General features: G+C 57.4%; 7 protein-coding genes across 7 annotated transcripts; 4 read left to right on the top strand and 3 right to left on the bottom strand.

The window, feature by feature from the left end:
• Positions 1 to 66: 66 nt before the first annotated feature.
• On the bottom strand, positions 67 to 1,237 carry J7T55_003674 (carrier protein ymc1; the record flags this gene model as incomplete). The annotated part of the gene is made up of 2 exons (XM_053143009.1): positions 67 to 890; positions 1,123 to 1,237. 2 exons carry the CDS (start codon positions 1,235 to 1,237, stop codon positions 67 to 69), a joined length of 939 nt encoding a protein of 312 aa, XP_052993923.1.
• Positions 1,238 to 2,049: 812 nt separating this feature from the next.
• J7T55_003673 (uncharacterized protein) lies at positions 2,050 to 2,331 on the bottom strand (the record flags this gene model as incomplete). The annotated part of the gene is made up of 1 exon (XM_053143008.1): positions 2,050 to 2,331. One exon carries the CDS (start codon positions 2,329 to 2,331, stop codon positions 2,050 to 2,052), a length of 282 nt encoding a protein of 93 aa, XP_052993922.1.
• Positions 2,332 to 3,033: 702 nt separating this feature from the next.
• J7T55_003672 (uncharacterized protein) lies at positions 3,034 to 4,138 on the top strand (the record flags this gene model as incomplete). The annotated part of the gene is made up of 5 exons (XM_053143007.1): positions 3,034 to 3,061; positions 3,126 to 3,235; positions 3,334 to 3,537; positions 3,678 to 3,774; positions 3,858 to 4,138. 5 exons carry the CDS (start codon positions 3,034 to 3,036, stop codon positions 4,136 to 4,138), a joined length of 720 nt encoding a protein of 239 aa, XP_052993921.1.
• A 255-nt stretch (positions 4,139 to 4,393) lies between these two features.
• Positions 4,394 to 6,750, bottom strand: J7T55_003671 (sec34-hypothetical protein; the record flags this gene model as incomplete). The annotated part of the gene is made up of 2 exons (XM_053143006.1): positions 4,394 to 4,978; positions 5,035 to 6,750. 2 exons carry the CDS (start codon positions 6,748 to 6,750, stop codon positions 4,394 to 4,396), a joined length of 2,301 nt encoding a protein of 766 aa, XP_052993920.1.
• Positions 6,751 to 7,251: 501 nt separating this feature from the next.
• Positions 7,252 to 9,060, top strand: J7T55_003670 (rrna processing protein; the record flags this gene model as incomplete). Its single annotated transcript, XM_053143005.1, has 1 exon — positions 7,252 to 9,060. The coding sequence occupies one exon, from the start codon at positions 7,252 to 7,254 to the stop codon at positions 9,058 to 9,060; it is 1,809 nt and encodes a 602-aa protein (XP_052993919.1).
• Positions 9,061 to 11,665: 2,605 nt separating this feature from the next.
• Positions 11,666 to 13,579, top strand: J7T55_003669 (tyrosine phosphatase 2; the record flags this gene model as incomplete). Its single annotated transcript, XM_053143004.1, has 1 exon — positions 11,666 to 13,579. The coding sequence occupies one exon, from the start codon at positions 11,666 to 11,668 to the stop codon at positions 13,577 to 13,579; it is 1,914 nt and encodes a 637-aa protein (XP_052993918.1).
• Positions 13,580 to 15,104: 1,525 nt separating this feature from the next.
• On the top strand, positions 15,105 to 16,690 carry J7T55_003668 (amidohydrolase; the record flags this gene model as incomplete). The annotated part of the gene is made up of 2 exons (XM_053143003.1): positions 15,105 to 15,513; positions 15,582 to 16,690. 2 exons carry the CDS (start codon positions 15,105 to 15,107, stop codon positions 16,688 to 16,690), a joined length of 1,518 nt encoding a protein of 505 aa, XP_052993917.1.
• Positions 16,691 to 17,142: the final 452 nt, after the last annotated feature.

Below are 17,142 nucleotides of genomic sequence, written 5' to 3'. Positions count from 1 at the left end.
CTACTTCGTTGCCGACCTTTGCTATCTGCCAGACACCGTTGTCATTTTCTGTCACCCCCTCATATCCTAGTTGATCGCCCTCATCGTCAGCTCCACCACAGCAAACGTGCCCGCAGACACGGGCATGGCCCTGAGCAGCGTGGGGCCCAGGCCCCTCCAGAACCCAGCCATGCCCTCCTTCGCCCACGTCTGCGCGAAGCAGTCCCGCATGGTCTTGTACCGCTTGTCGGCGCCGAAGCCGTCCGTCTGCATCTTGGACTTGACCACGTCGAAGGGGTAGCTGGAGAGCCAGAGCGCCTCGCCGGCCAGGCCGCCGTAGAAGGCGACCTTGTACGCGGGGATGTCCTTGCGGTCGACGGCGTTGCGCGCCGCGTCCCGCGCCATGAGCCACTCGAACGTGAGGAACCACACGCCGTAGGCCTGCGCCTCGCGCAGCACGGTGACGGCGGTGCCGCGGTAGACGCCGCCCAGCAGGCCGCCGCCGGGGGCGGCCGTCAGCTTGCGCACGCAGTCCAAGGGCCCCGCGTACAGCCTCCCCGCGCCGTGCGGCTGCGTCTGCAGCCGGATGCGCACGTGCTCGATCGGCGACGACAGCACCGTGTTGGCCACGCCTGCGAATGCGCCCGCTGCGTAGTACTGGCCGTAGCCCAGGGCGGCGCCCGGCGCTGCGCCGTGCCGCGCCGTGTTCTGCTCCTCGAAGTAGCGCCGTGCTGCGTGGAAGCCGCCGAACTGGACTGAGACGCAGGCGCCGATGCCGATCAGCGGTGTGAGAGTGCCCTTGTAGAAGGCTAGTGGGCCCTCGTTCTTCAGGATGGAGGTTGCTGTTGCCAGGGCTGATGTGTTTGTTGTGGAGGTTTGCAGGCGGACCTTGACGATGTCGAAGGGTTGGCCTGGGGGATTTGTTAGCTACTTGTCGATAGCATACTGAGTATTGATCTGGTGTAAGATAGGGTTTCATTCTCTTGAAGGCGACATGCCGGGCTGAGAGTTGGGCACTTGCCCACTCCCTCCTCCCTAGCTGCCATTCTCATCAAGGCGACGTGCATGTGCAGCTGCATGTGCATACGCATCTTGTCGCAATGAAACCCTCATCTTCCAGCTTTCATGTCAAGGCCATCTTACCCAGTAGCACCTGCGCAACACCGCCAGCTGCCCCAGAAAACAGGTCCTTCGCCGTCTGCTTCGCGCCTCCCTGCTGGTGAGGATGAGCCTCGAGGTCGGCGGCAGAGTCAGCCATCTTGAGTGAGCGCCCGCTGGTTGCTGCTTGCTGCTGCCCCACCCCCACGCTATTGACGGTCTTGTCGGCCTGAAGCGCTGTAGGTGAGCTCTCCAACGTGTTTGGATGAGGCAGGCGTCAGGCTATTGACTTAGAAATGGTCAATTGGCGATTGGAGGAGAGGTCAGTGAGTGAGAGTAGAACAGTGGTGTAGATAAGTCGGGAGTACCAAATAATTCAGGCCAAGCCCGGAGTGAACGCCGACACCGGTGCCGGGGACCTCCAAAACCCCTGCAAGAAGCTGCCCTGAGTCTTTGTCCTGACTAACCCCGGCCGCCGAGAATGGCGTGCTTACAGATATCAATTGCAGCAGCATTCACGAAAAGATAGAAGCAGATGTCGCTCCCAAAAGTCTTGATTCAGCGAGAAATCGTGGTCTACAAGGCGCATTTCCAAAATGGCACGTAGTCCTAAGACTCCTGAAGACGTAACCTGCGTTTCCCAGAATAAGTAAATGCTGGTCTCTCTTTCACAGGAAAACCCACAAATACTTTAACTTCCTGCCCGCGTCCTGACAACCCTGACTCAAGAATTATTCTTGGTCAAGAAAGTCAGCGCTGCTAAGGCCATGGCAGCTGTCCCTGCTCCCTGCTGCTTCACACTCGTCCCGTATGCTCTTTTCAATGGCGGCCAGAGCCCGCTTCCGAGCATCTGGCTTGATCGTCTTGGTGTCGAGTACGAAGTCCATATAGGCGACGTAGTCGTTGCCTGGGTCCAAACCCCAGCAGGAGACGGTGGCGTCTTCGTCTTGCGAATGCCGTTCCTGAAGACTCCTACAACGCCGTGGCCCCCAGGCCTCCATATATCTCGAAACCGAAACTGTTCAGGTGGCCCGCAACCAAGGATGTCGTCTGCAACTTCATGCTGGACATCTCGGGGTTTTGGTGCATGATTCGGTAAAAGGGCTCGTAGATGCTGAGGGCAGATCGGAAGCTCTCGACGACAGTGCGAAGCAGCTCGTCATCTGGAACAGGTAAGCCCTCGACGTAGTCCATCCGCTGCTGTATGACCTTGTCTGGGCCCGAAATTGCAAGATACGGTGTACATTTAAGCATTGTTTAAGTAGAAGATGGGGCGACACAAAACTCACGACACATCATGAATATGGCGAGCACTGACACCAGCAATGCAAATCTAACATAATGCGCCAGATGGGAAGTGCTGTGAATCTGTTATAACAAGAGAAGTTCAGATTGCTTTCTCGCAAGTTCCGCTCTGGCTCAGATTGGGTTCGTACATGTTCGGGACACGAGAATATTCAGAAAGGGCACTCCCTCAACGGAAGAACCTTAGTGAGTGCATCTACGAACTCTTATAGTTTTCGGTGACTGATTGAAAAATGCAAGTCAAGAGAACAGTCTCAAAAAGCCCCCAGCGAGTGACTGTTCGTTCAGGGTCTCATCAACTGTCAAGGCCGTTCCTGCCGATCACGATAAGTAGCTGAATGTGATTACTCTACTTCCTTCTTGCTCGATGGCCAAATGTGACGGCCGCCTGCGTAGTTTTTGCGTGAAACTGCGAGCACACATGTATAGGGAAGGTGCGGCACAGAGAACTTCACAATCCAAACTGCTTGCTTGACCATTCGCGCATTTCCCAACCTTGATGTACTAACACCTTCACAACACCCATAACCCCCTTTTATCGCGTTAGATCCTCGCTCGAATTCTTTTTTGAAAGTCTCGAGAGCTCTGCTAGAACGCCTGTCCCTCTGGGCTCGTGGTTTGCTTTCGGCCTTCAGTCACACGACGGCGAGCATGGCGGCCCCGAACGTCCTCGTTATCGGTAAGAAACAGCTGTGCCTCAAGACTGTCGTCATAGGCACTGTCTCAACTGTCTATTGCTGTAGGTGCGAACCGTGGCATTGGTATTCAAATTGTCAAGGCCATTATGGAGCGCGGGTGGTCTGTCACCGGTACGACACAGCCTCAGGACCGAATGCACTCAAGTGTGGATGATGTACGTCAAGCAATGCCCATGACAACGGCGCGCCTCATGGAGGTCATGGACGCCTCAAAGCGTTGATTATTACTCACGCTTTCGTTTTATATGAGCAGCTGAGACGAACTGGAGCCAGAATTGCGGAGCTCGACTACCTCGATGAAGACAACATCAGGCGAGTCACACGGTTCTACGACCAGGAACCTTTGGATATCCTCGTCAACGTCGGAGGTAGGGCATTTAAGACACATTACCAGCCATATGGCTATGAGATACCTAATTGTTCATTTGCCAGATCTTCCTCATCACCCGAAGCATTGGTACGAGCAGACTGCGAGCGACATCAATTAGAAATTCTGCATGATGGCAACGGTACCTTACCTTTCTGTCCCACTCCGATCTCTCCGGAATACTGCCTATTACGAGCACGAACTGTTCGCTGATGGTTCTTTGACCTTAGGGTTCTTACCTTGCTATCAAACATTTCCTCCCTAAGCTCGAGCGTGCGGCAAATCCCAAGATCATCAACATATCATCGGGCCTTAGCTTCATATCAGGTAGGCCCCATCCCTTACAGGCCAGCCTCTGCTGCTTATCCCCTGATGTATGCGATACCGTTCAATAATGACCAACTTTTTAGGCAATTCGTTCGGGACCTGCATGGCATACCGAGCTGCCAAGGCCGCGCTGTACCAGATGTCTGTCACTATGGCGAGAGAGTGGGAGAAGGAGGGCAGGAAATCCATTATCGTGTGCGTGGACCTGAACTTGCATTCGGCCAGTATTCCAGCCTATACTGGAGAGAATGACGTGGAGCGTTGCATCGCTTTCATCGCTGGCGTCACGAATTTTATTGATGGCATCGGCCGTGAACACAGTGGTGCAATCTTGAACTGGGTTGGAAGTAGAATGCCTGTCTAGGCTCCACTTTTGGCACTGGATATTACGGGGCCAAGGACGAGAGCTGTTTGAGCTCAGCTGTAGGTTGACTTTAGAAATATCGTGCCGGAAAACGCGGCGTGTACGTATGGGGCAAGCAGCAAATAAGCCCCAGCCAGGAGTCTCAGAGACCTTTGCATAGACTTATCAGCAGATGGAATCTGTACTCCTCTAAATAGGTGGTTGATATTAGCCACCACCATATCTCGTCTATACCATCCAGCGTCCTATCCCCCTCTACTTCCTCAATGACTGCACATGCAGCTGAATAGCCTCATTCAGCTTCCCAATCACCTCGGGCTGGTTGCTAAACGCCGTCTGCAGCATCTCCCCGAGGTCCCTCTCCACCTTGGCCAGGTTCTTGCCGCCCGTCTTGTTCGCACGCGAGTCGTTGAGCAGCACCGCCCAGCGGTGCGTGAAGGAGCCGATCGCCCGCCGCAGCAGGTCATCCAGCTGCTCGCTCGCGTCCCCGCTGTCCGCGGCCGCTGGGGTCGGTTGTGCTTGCGGGGTGGTGGTGGCAGCGCCGCCGCCGCGGGACGACAGGAACGACGCTGCGCCAGGGATGAAGCTGCTGACGTAGCCGACGAGGTTCTGGGGCGTGATGTTGTTCCAGATCTGCGAGAAGTACTGCATCCCCGGTTCCTGGTTGCGCACGTCGCCTATCTCGAGGGAGACCAGCTCGTTCTTCAGTATGAGTAGGTTTTTGATCATGAAGAGGTCCGAGTCTGTGCCACCCTTGGTGGACTTGATGCGAGTCTCGGCGCGTTGCAGGACCTGGATGGTCTCTTTCACGATCTTGAAGACCACCGGGCTGTTTCGTTGCTGTCGGGTTGTCAGAGCTGGATTGCCGGGACACAGGGAGGGAAAGAAAAACTTACGCATCGCTCTTTTGGCATGGACTGGTCGAACATGACCAGCAGCTCTAGGGCTCGCTTCACCGGCGGGTAGGCATTTGATGATGCGACGCCATCGACTACTGGGCCGATTTTCAGCGCATCCGGCAGAACTGTGATCTTGGATATAGACTTCCCAATCTCCGCCTCAAAGGCAGCATCTGTGAACAACCACAGGTGCTCCGCCAGTAGCCGCGCTGCAAGCTCCTGGCAGTGTCTTGAAAAGGCAGATTCCTCCTCTTCGTAGTCCGAGACGAGGTACTCATTGGTGATCCACCCGAGGATGTTACAGATAGTTTGCAACTCCGCCGCATGCAATGCGGACTGCAGGCTGTTTGCGATGGGAACAACATTGGTCGCGTTGACCATGACCCTCTGGTGCGACTTGAGCGTCACAAAGGCAGATGTCGGGTCGGTGCTGTAGTGTGGCTCGACTGCAAAGATCTTTGCGAAGAGCATTGCCTCGTTGTAAGATCTTTCGAAGCTTTGTTTAACAAAGTTCCTCGATGCGGTCTCGACAGAGGCATCCTTAGCCTCCTTTTTGAATGTGTCCAGGTCGTGCTGGATGATAGGTCTGAGATCACGGTCACGGGCCGCGATGTATGCCTGGAAGATGTTGTTGGCCGTGTTGGAGTAGATCTCAGAGTTTGTGCCGGATAAGGCGTTGCCAGCCGGGTCGTACGCCTGATGCACGACTTGCTGCACGTTGGGAATCAGAGAATACGTGTCTTCGAGCATCATCTCCTCGAAGCGTCCATAGGCGAGGGCGTGCCGGGCTGATTCGGACTGTGTCGCGGCAATTTGCCTGGATATATCGGACGAGACTCTTTCCAGCCTTGCTTCAAGGCCGACTTCCAGCAGGTGCAGAGCTTTCGTCAGGAGGGACTGGTACCGCGCCAGGTAGGACTCGGAGTCCCGGTATGAGGGATTCTTCTCCATGAATGCGATACAGGCATCCAAGTTCTCCAGAATCTCCCCAAACGACTCATCTTCCACCAGGCGACTTGCCCCTGGCGCATTCAAGCGCCGGCTGATGGTGTCAATATAGGCGTAGTAGTGCAGGTCGGTCCCCACCTCGTCGGCCAGCTTCTGTAACCGTCGCTGCTCCGATAGCAGGTCCTCGCACTGGGCCTGGAAGGATGTTGTCTGCTCCTCTACCCCACGGAAAGATTCCGACAGAGAGGCCAGCAGCTCCAAAGCACTATTTGTGTCTTCTATCAATGTGTCCAGATGCCTCTCTGTCATCGATAGCTGTTCTCCGTATAGGGTATATTCCTGTTGGCCTGCATCCAGCAGCTCATCCTGGTATGTGTCGAGCAGGATATCGTCGTCTTCATCCAGGGCATTTTCTATTCCATGCAACGCCAAAGCATCCAGATTAACGTCCCCCTTCCTTCTCCTCCTTCTCTTCTTTCGGGGCGCATCTTTCACTAGCTCGGCGCGAACTATAGCATGGAAGTCGGAGAAGGATTGGGCTCGTCGTGCCAGGTCTGGCTCGGGAGGGGAGTCATCATCGTCCTCTTCCAACAATTCCTCGAGATCTTCCACGCCGCCGTTGGGCGCATTGGTCCCGTTCGGCTGCTGCAGCAGGGTACTGCTCCTGCGTCGGTGGGCATAGCTTTGGGACGGAGCCCTCCGGTGCTGCTGTGCCTGTGGTTGCTGGAACTCCAATATCGAGTTGTACCACGAGTCCTCGTACATTTTCGATGGCGAAGGACGGCAGCCCCGTGGAGCTTGCGGCTGGGACCTAGCAGTCGACAAAGGGGGCCAGAAGGCGCCGGGTGTTGTGCTGAGCTTCCAAATTCCCAATTGGTAGCTCCCGAAATTCAGCCCTGTCGCGCCAGTTGGTCGCGGACGTGGCGGGCTGCCAGATTGCACACTCCAGCCGCACATCGGCGTGGGGCTCTGCGCAAGGACCCGGCTCCAGTGGGGACAAGCTCTTGTGGGGCTGCGTTGGGAGCGTGCATGCAACCAGGGGCAGGGGTCTTGTGCTGCAGGCTCTGGGCTCCTCTTCCATTCAGAGCTTGAGCTTTACTAAGGTTGATGGCCCGCGGCGGATGACCTCACCACTCTCAAGCCCCAGCGCTGCCCCAAAAAGACCCTGATAACGGTCCTTAGCGATGTGGTGTGTGTGAATGTTGCCTGTTTGAGATCAACATTGACTCACATACGACAGAACCAAGCATCCTGGGTCCTGTGAACATGTCATCTCTCACGTCAAGAGCCGTGCTGCGGCAGCATCCATCGCTCGCCCTCAACCTCACACGATCACTGCAGCGAGGCCCCGCACGATCGTCCATCCGCCATAAGAGCTCCTACCCGGTTCCACCGCAGCGCTCACGGGGCGGCAGGAGGGTATTTGGCGTTGTCGCGGTTGCTGGAGTGGCTCTTGCCGGCGCAGCGTGGGCCTACCCTCTGTTCTTTGGCGAAAATGCCGTCGCTGGGATCCCACAGGCCGAGATCGAGTTCGAGAAGAAGCGGAAGGCCCCCAGGAACAAGGAGGAGAACCGGGACCTGATCTCTTCGCAGCATATTCAGGTGCGCAAGAGCTGGGAGAACCCAGGCGTCTACGCATGGGGATCAAACGTCGGCAGGGCCGTCGCCCCCGAGTCCAAGGAAACCGTCGTCAAGACGCCGAGACGGATACCTTACTTTGATGGTCAACTGCTGCGGGATCTGAAGCTTGATCAGGACTTTGGTGCCGCCGTTACCGAAAAGGGCGATCTCGTGCAATGGGGAACTGGCTACTTCGCAGAGGACCCCAGGCCGGCTGTCACTCTCAAGGGAAAGGACATCGCCAAGCTGGCGATCTCAAGGGATCGCATTCTTGCACTATCGTCCGGCGGGTCGGTCTACTCGGTTCCCGTGGCTAGGTCAGACCAAAGGTCGGGAGGCAGCCAGGATGAAAGTTCATCGTGGTTGTCATTCTGGTCAAATCCTGCGACGGCCGTAAACTATCGAGAAATCAAGCCCAAGGATCTGGGCTGGGGCGAGAAAATTGTTGATGTCAGCAGTGGCCGGGAGCACGCTCTGCTCCTGACCTCCAACGGGCGTGTGTTCTCCGCAGCATCGAGCTCCGAGAGCTTCCCATCGCGTGGCCAGCTCGGTGTCCCTGGGCTGACCTGGGCTTCGAGGCCGCAAGGCCCTTTCGACCAGCCGCACGAACTCGGCACACTCAAGGGCTTCAAGGCAAAAAAGATCGCGACCGGGGAGTATCACTCATTGGTCCTCGATGACGAGGGCAGGGTGTTCGCCTTTGGCGATAACGCAGTGGGGCAGCTCGGCTTCCCTCCAGAGGCCGAGGTTCCCGTGATCGACAGCCCCTCGTTGCTGCCATTCAACAAGCTCTACAAGGCGACTGGGCTGGTGCCCAAGGTCACTTCTATCGCAGCTGGTGGCGCCAACTCTTACTTTACTGTGGATGCTACCAAGGTCGCCTCCCAGACATCACCGTCAGACAACATCGCACCGGCGCGAGACCTGGGCAAGATCGTCGCCGACACGTGGGCAGCAGGCGAAGGCATCAAAGGCAGTCTCGGAACCGGAGCGTGGACGCACATATCCAGCGGCCCTACCAAGATCAAGGCGCTGTCCGGACTCTTCGAGTGGGACGAGAAAGCAAACCAGGTCGTCCCCATCCGACTCGCACGCCTCTCCGTCGGGAGCACGCATACCGCGGCAGTGATGGACAATGTGACCTACGTGGAAGCGACAGGCAAGTCAGGCGACAACGACACGAACTGGGGTGCGGACATCGTGTGGTGGGGCGGTAACGAGTTCTACCAGCTCGGCAACGGCAAGAGGAGCAACTCGAACGCGCCGATATACATTGGCCCGCTGGACGGTGGTGCAGGTGACGCGAAGGCTGGCAGGAAAGGAGAGGAGCACCGTTTCCAGATCACACCCAGACAGACGGCGAGGCTGGGCAAGGACGGCAAGGGCAGGAAAGTGAGCATGGAGCAGAGGGTGGAGTGTGGGCGCTACGTCACGGCTGTCTACTCTGGCACATGACGTGGGGAGTCATGATTGATTGAAGGCGTGCATGGGCGGGGCTGCGTCTCTAATTCGTGCAGGTGAGAGAAGCGCAAAGACCCGGAACTTTTAAGTGTATTTTTGTTTGGGGAGCGGTCGCATCTTTGATGATTGCCCTCCGGGTATTGGCGTTCCATCGAAAAGGGGGAGACAAGTGAGATGAAACAGGAAGTCCTGGGCCGGACATGGTTGGATAGGCCATTTCGACTACTACAGCCTGAAATGTAGCCAGTGGACGCTGGAATGTCCCGTGTATATGAGTACAGCAGAAGCAGCATAGCTCTCTCCTCTCACAGCCGATTGGGATCCGAGATGAAAGTGTCAAATAGAGAATAAATGGACCGTATCCGTGAGCCCGGTAAGGCAGTGCGGCTGGCGGCCGAGAGGTGGGTGTTGAGGGCAAGGCAATATCCTTGCGGTGATCCTTTGACTCGGACACTGGCCGAAAGCATGTGTGCGTCGTCTCAGATCTAGGGTGTTATAAGACAGGATGTCCCGAGTTGACACCGGACGAGTTCTTGAATCATATTGCGAAAGTGGTCAGTAGGGCCGTTGGGACGGAGACGAACTCGCAGCACCGATCGACGGACGGTTTGGTTGGTTGGGAGATGAGTCAGTGCAATAGTATGTGAATCAGGCCCTGGATCGACACTCGATAGTAGACAATAGTCCCATTCCTGGGGCCCTGAGCACCAGCGTCTGAATAAGGTTGGAAGGGGTGTGTGCGGTGCGGACAGATGCGATGTGGTGCAGGTGCATGTGCAGATGTCATCCCAGACTGCCGGATCCCGAGGAGAGAGGATGGCTGAGAGATGTCAATCTTGCCACCCGAGTGGCTAACCAGGTGATGAGCATATTGATTGCAATTATAGACTGCTTCTGTTCATCATCCGTCGGCGTCGGATATGAGGTCGAAGGTATCTGGGAGGGAGTCAGGGTGCCCGCAAGATGACAAGAGAGAAGTACTGTACACGTATAGACCACAGCAAAATATTGTGACCTGTACGCAGTACTACACCCAGCACGCAGCAGACACGTACCAGTCAGTCCAATCCATTAGGTGCGTCCCCTCCAATCTGCGGGCTGACCCTCCAAATGAGTTGTCGACGTGTGGGCCTTGCTAGGCTTATTTTAGCAACTCTCAAACCCACTCACTCTGCTCAGTTGTCGATCGGCGGCCCACAGACAACGTCACACACACACACACCCGCAGACCCTGTGGCCCCTTACCCTCTACCTAGGCTGCTTGGTGGCATGTAGCTGTCTGGCGGGCTGGACGGGCAAGCAGGCAAGTGGGCTGCAGGTCATCTCTCGGACGGGCTGGGCGGGCTGGCGGGCTGCACGGGCGGGTGTGACCACGGCTAGCACCCCCCCAGGCTGGAGGCTGCGTTCCGAAGTAGCTACTCGCGCTACGCTGCGGGTACATGAGATACATTACCACACTACCCCAGGGTCTGAAAAATTAAGGTAGCACCTGCACCTGCACATCGCATTCCTCCCTCCAAGCTTCTGGTCCCATACCACGGCCTGACCTTGCAGCCACGACCAAACCTGCCCTCTCTGGCCCCCTCAAGACCAGACCAGGCCCTTTTTCGCGATCTGCCTGACACACAGCGTCGTGTTCGGCACCGGCCCTGTCGACCGCAAAACCTTGTACCCGGCGAGGCGGCGAGGCGGCGAGCTCCCTCCGCGACCAACAAGAAGAGTGTTGCGTCACCAATCACGACGGCCACCGAACCTCTCCTGCAACAATGTCAGCCACATAGGCTAGCCACCCTGTGCCCGAGACGAGACGAGACGAAACGAGGAGGGAGGTGAAGAACACGAAGAAGAAAGCCAACTCGTCACTCCTTTGTCTGCTCTGCTCCTCAGCCTCGCACGTAGTCTATCTTGGCTCGCTTTGCCTCCATCCCCCCCCCCTTCCTTGGACTTGGACTTGGAGGACTTGCACCTGGACTCGGACTCGGCTCGCCACACGTGCTCAAGTGCCACTCCTGGAAGCTGAACAAACGACCCGACACCCTGGCTCACTTGCCGCATGACAGTCAATCGCTTTGTCACCGTTGTTGGCTTCGGCTTCGGCATCGAGCCGAATCGACCCTTCTTCGCACCAGCGCACTAGATACTTGTGCTCGAACAACTCCCTCCGACCGACCGAGCTAGGCATTTTGCTTTGTTCCTGCATGCTGGGCGACACTGCAGTACCACTCTGCTTGCTTCTCAACTTCTCAACATTCACTCCTTTGTGCCCTCCGTCGCGCGCCCGTCCAGCTCCAGTTCCCACCGGGCCACTCGCTTCCGGTGGCGTCCAGACTTACAAATTACCCTCCCGATCGCTGCGCCCCCGGCTCCACGGCGAATACTTGTCGGCCAAGCTGCCGCATTTCCATACTCCCTTGCAGAGACACGGGGGCATTTTAATATCGACCTGCACCTTGGATCGCGACTCCCCTGCCGTCGCCTGGCTGTGCGATTCGTGGCAGTCGCATTCCATCTCGTCCTATCCCACCAACAGCCGCCGCTCAGACGCCCAACACCACTCACCATAACCTTGACAGCGTCACATCGCCGGCCAGCCCTCACGATGGACCGCTTGCGGTCCGGTTTTCACCGGAAGAGCAGAAAGGCCTCACCTTCGCGACCTACAATCGTCACCGACGGCACCCACAGCTCCGGCAAGACCACCCCCGAGCCCGTCTCGGCACACTCTCCTCTCCAGGTCCCGCACCTTCCCAACAAAGAGAAGAAGACCTCACCTTTCCGCAGCCTGCGCGACTTCAGCCGCTCCCACAAACGCGCACGGTCTCCCGCTGCCGGCTCCCTGCCCCGTTCACCCATCGGCGCCACATACACATTCGATGTGTTCGACGACAGACCTGCAACCTCGCCCACCGTTCGGGGAGGCAGCGGCGATTTGCAGACACTGGAAATGAACGGCGACGCCGTCGGGGGTCAGCCCCCTAGGATGCCATCCTTCCTTTCCCTGTCGCCTCAGGAAATTGTCGCCAAGTTCCAGGAGATTGTATGGATGGAGCGCAATCGCATTATGCAAAGCCTGACAAACCCTTCGCCAGACTTCAAGTGGGCGCGCGTGACTGGCGACCATTTAAAGAGATTGGATAGGTACATGAACATTCAGCCTTGGGAGAACAATCGTGTGAGGTTGCGCGTCCCGCCAGGCAAGGTGGACTACGTCAATGCGTCACCAATAATCCTGTCTTCTACGACACCGCACCAGGCTAATCGACCGCAAGCGCAAGATCGCAACAGTAAGGAGGATACGATAGTTGGGCTGTCAGACCTTGCGGGCAGCGGGCCGGAGCGATATATTGCGATGCAAGGTCCCAAGCGAATGACCACAGACCACGTGTGGCGCATGGTGGTTGAGCAGTTGGCGAGCCCTGCGGTGATTGTCATGCTGACGGAGACACACGAAGCGCACATGGAGAAGTGCTATCCTTATTTCCCGCGTAGCCCCGATGATGCGCCCCTGGAGATCAACGAGAGGGACGAGTTCGGCGATGCGTTCAGGGCGAGCGTGCACTGCGAGGCGATTGAGGAGACTGAGGCCGGAGATGCCATTGAGCTACGAAAGTTGATAATACGATCATACAAGAGCCCAGCGAAGATCGCGAAGACGCGCGGCGATGGCGATAGGGACCAATTGACGACGCCAGTTAATGCAGTTGATGGTAGCGGCGACGTGAAGATGCTGTCGCCTCTCAAGGCCGCCCATGAGGACGATCTTTCTGCAGATGACAGCAACGACGATAAGAGCGCCAACGTCGACCTTGGGGAATCAACCAAGACGCAACAGAAGGATCTACCGTTGAAGTACGAGGAGCGCATCGTATGGCATTTCCTCTACAAGAAATGGCCAGACTTCGGTGTCCCGGCCCTCGAGGACCTCGACAGCTTCTTCACACTGATGCGCCTCTCACGCGAGAAGAACGCCAGCCCCGAGAACCCCCGCATTGTGCACTGCAGCGCGGGCGTAGGACGGAGCGGGACGTTCATCGCGCTGGAGCATCTCATGCGCGAGCTGGACGCTGGCGCCCTCGAGCACTGGGACTCACCCTCGCACTTCCGGCATAAGAGGACGGACGAAGGCGGTTCGGCTAGTACGGAAGGCACCAACAACGGCCAGCACCAGCGAAGCGACGACGACTCGGAGGGCAAGATGGAGGTGGAGGAGCAGGTGGTGCCTACAGAGGTGGAGGGCGACGATCTCATCTTCCACACTGTCAACCAGCTGCGCGAGCAGCGGCGCAGCATGGTGCAGGCCGAGCCGCAGTTCCTGTTCATCTACCAGGTCATGCGCAAGCTCTGGGAGGACAGGTACGGGCCAGGCGGCTCCTCCCCTACGGGGGCCCACCAGACGCCGCCGAAGATCAACGGCCCCAGCGACGCGGGTGGCGAAGAAAGCGATACAGGGCAGCCGGCGCGCAAGCGGCAGGAGTTTGACCCGTTCGTCGAGCAGCAGGACCACCAGGCCTAGGGACCCGGGGCGGCGCAGCAGCTCGGCAGGAGGCGGTCTTCTAATAACAGAAGCAATGGCAGTGGCAGCAACAGCCACCATACCAGAGGCGGTGATCGCGACAGGGAAACCAGAGAAGGCTCGTTCTTGATACCCATACCACCCGACTTCCCCCGGCAGAGGAGAAGCGTTTCCTACAACGGCGATAGGAGAGGCGGAAACAAGAGGAAGAGGTCCTCCCGGGAGCTCAGACTCTCGGGGGACCCGGGCATGTCATAGATTCAATCCTGCATTCCAGGGACGGCAGATGGGGCGTCGGCGGTATTTGTCTCTCAAAGGTGTCCATCCAGTGGAACCACGTTTTGAGCATAGCATTTTGTTTTCTCGTGTTTCTTCTACTCATACAGCATTGCATTGTCTTTTGGCCTTTCTTCGATATCAGGAGAGCTGGGGAATGAGGGCCAGGAAGAAGGGAGGAAGGGCGGCAGGGAGGTAGCATTGTCTTCAAGCGACGGTGGCGCACGCATACACACAGCATGCATACATATGATTTTGATCTTTTTCTCGTGGAAATATATTGCGTTCCATCGGGAACTCTTGAAGCCTTGTGGCTCTCTGTTCTCTGTGGAATGCCAGTTTTCCTACGCGAAATATGTGTTATCCAAGTCAATATCTCCAAAGCCCTCATTTGGCCACTTTTCCAGAGATATATCTTGGTGCTTCACCTACGGAGCGTTGAATTGTGGTGCCCTTTTCACGCCAGAACTCGGATGCTCGTGATCCATGTGTCTTGCCCGCGCTCGAATTGACTGCACATCTTCACTCTCCATACAACAAGTACGTAGGGCGAGCCTACGGTGCCAGTGGCTTACTTTCCCAGTTTCGCTCTTCCGGGCGGAAAGGATAAAGTCCGTCTCGGGGCTTCGCGTCTACGGTGGAAGCTAGTGACCTAGCTCGTGATTTGTAAGTAGTCTTCGGCTCGTACTTGCGGAGCTTCAGATGTTGCAGTCTGGCTTGGCTGCTTGGCTCCCGCAGGATGGGCTTTGTCTCTTAGTTAGGTCCTTACTTGCATAGACCACATAGACTTGTAGTTATTTCCTCTCATGCACCCCGGGAAAGGGCTGTGTGATAAGCCTTATGATCCCTGCTAAGTGTGTGCAGTGCGACCACAACCTAGGCCTATGGCCTCCGAAATCCGACAAGTCCGAAGTCACATAATCCGCTACCGACATGGGAAAGTTGACGATCCTGCCCAACAGCCAGCCCATCGCGGGGAACGTGGGGAGTGGAGATGACTTTGTATCACGGAGTTATGGACCAACTCCAGCGCCTAGTGTATCATTCTGGGTAGCTTATTCACATGTTTGATGCAGGGGAATTGGACCTGCTCCGTCACCTGCATCGACGGCCCATAACAATGGATATTTATATGATATCGACAACGACCTAAATGGACCTCGACATCTCATAGAAGTGTAGACTCAGTCACTGAGTGGTAACATCAGTGTACATACAATAACTACTTACAGACTCCACGACCCCAACCATGGCATCTCCATCAATCCTCCTCAAGGGCGGCACCCTCCTCATTCACGACGATAACAACAACGTCGTGCCCACCCGGGCAGACCTTCTCATCGAGGGCGACAGGATCGCCAAGATCGAGGCCGACATCACCCCGGCGGCGGGCTCGACCACCAAGGTCGTCGACTGCGCTTCCAAGATCGTGTCACCAGGCTTCATCTCGACGCACGCGCACTTGTGGCAGTCGCAGCTGAAAGGCCGGCATGCCAACCACACGCTGGTCGATTACATGCCTGCGGGCTGCTACTGCGGCACCTTCTACACGCCGCAGGACCTCTTCTGGGGCCAGCTCGCTGGTGCTATGGAGTCGGTCGACGCCGGGACTACGACAGTCGTCGACCACTCGCACCTCAACCTGGGGCCAGACTACCGTGAGACACCTTCGTAGCCCTACATATAACACTTCTTTCTCAGCTCAGAAAACTAACCACGCACACAGCCAAAACCGCAATCCAGGCCCTCAGCACCTCAGGCCTGCGCACAATCTACTGCTACTCGGCCCCACGGCGCACCGCCTCCTTCAGCCCCCTAAAGCTAGAAGAGGAGCCCTACCCGCCGCCCGCCGCCCTCGACGACTTCGCCGCGCTGGCAGCAAGCCCCCACCCCCAAGGCAGCGGCCGCGTGACCCTCGGCTTCGCCAACGACAACGTCTACATGCCCCGGGCGTCGCTCCAGGCGCTGTACGCGCGGCTGCGCGGGGCCCCCGGCGCGCAGCTGATCACGACGCACGCGCAGGGCGGCCCCGCGTTCGGCGGCCCGCCCGCGGCCGTGGCGATCCTGGGCGCCGCGGGCCTGCTGGGCCCGGACGTGCTGCTCAGCCACGCGGCGGCGCTGGGGCCGGACGACGTCGCGGCGCTGGCCGGCGCGGGCGCCGCCGTGTCGTCCACGCCCAACACGGAGCTGCAGATGGGCATCGACCCCGTCGCGCTGTGGCGGGGCGTCTACGAGGGTGGCGTGGGGAGCCTGGGCGTGGACTGCCACACGTGGGGCACGAGTTACATGCCCGCGCAGATGACGCTTGCGCTGCAGGGGCGGCGGCTGGAGAGGGCGCAGGAGGTTGGGCGGGAGGGGGGGTGGGTGAGGCGGGCTGAGGGGACGGTCGCGGAGGTGTTTAACCTGGGGACTGTGTGTGGTGCGAAGGCGGTGGGCATGGCGGGGAGTGTTGGGCGGCTGAAGGTGGGCTACAAGGCTGATGTTGTCGTGTTTGATGGGCTGAGCCCCGGCATGGCGGTTGCGGCTCAGGAGGACCCGGTCGCTGCTGTCGTGCTGCACTCTAGCATCCGGGACGTGGAGATGGTGATTGTCGACGGTGTGGTGAGGAAGGAGGGTGGGAGGTTGTGCGATGTTGTGGTTGAGCGCCCTCCTGAGGGCCTGGGGGAGCAGACTGTGCCTCTCGGGAAGAGACTTGCATGGCAGGATGTGGCTCATGAGACGTTGAAGAGTCGGGATGTCCTCAATGGTAAGTTCAAGGGTGTCGACTTTGCCCCGGCAGCAGAGGATGTCATTGATATGTGGCATATGGATCGATCAAAGATGGTCGAACAGTAATGATTTACGAGAGGGAGGGAAAGCAGCTACGACCTCAACATCAAAGTCAGCGAGTAGGACATCTCCTCTCAGGCCTACTGTATCAATACTACACTTGTCTATGCCCGCTGTTTGTATTATTATATGCTGTGAGCCTTTAAAAGCATCATACTACGGGCGCGGCCACTATCAAGACAGAGCACCAACAGTGAATGACGCCAAACCCCGTGATTTCAAGCCTAGTTGAAGTCATCACAGCCTGATGATAACATGCATATCAGTAGCCTGGACAGGAACAGGTGGGACAAACATCTACAACCTCATCACATTGACGTCTACACACCATCCGGGGCAAGTATGCGAGCCCTCGGGTCCGAGACTCGAGGTCCCTTGGATTTGGGCACCAATCGGGAGTGAAAGAAGCAGATGCCGCATGTGGTTGCCTCGAGAGATCCTGGTTCGTCCGAAGCGAG

The sequence above is a fragment of the Diaporthe amygdali genome, assembly GCF_026229845.1.
Source record: "Diaporthe amygdali strain CAA958 chromosome Unknown NODE_13_length_1014660_cov_65_381101, whole genome shotgun sequence".
Lineage (NCBI taxonomy): Eukaryota > Fungi > Ascomycota > Sordariomycetes > Diaporthales > Diaporthaceae > Diaporthe > Diaporthe amygdali.
The sequence above is the reverse complement of the archived record's forward strand: the minus strand, read 5'-3'. Positions and strand labels throughout refer to the sequence as shown.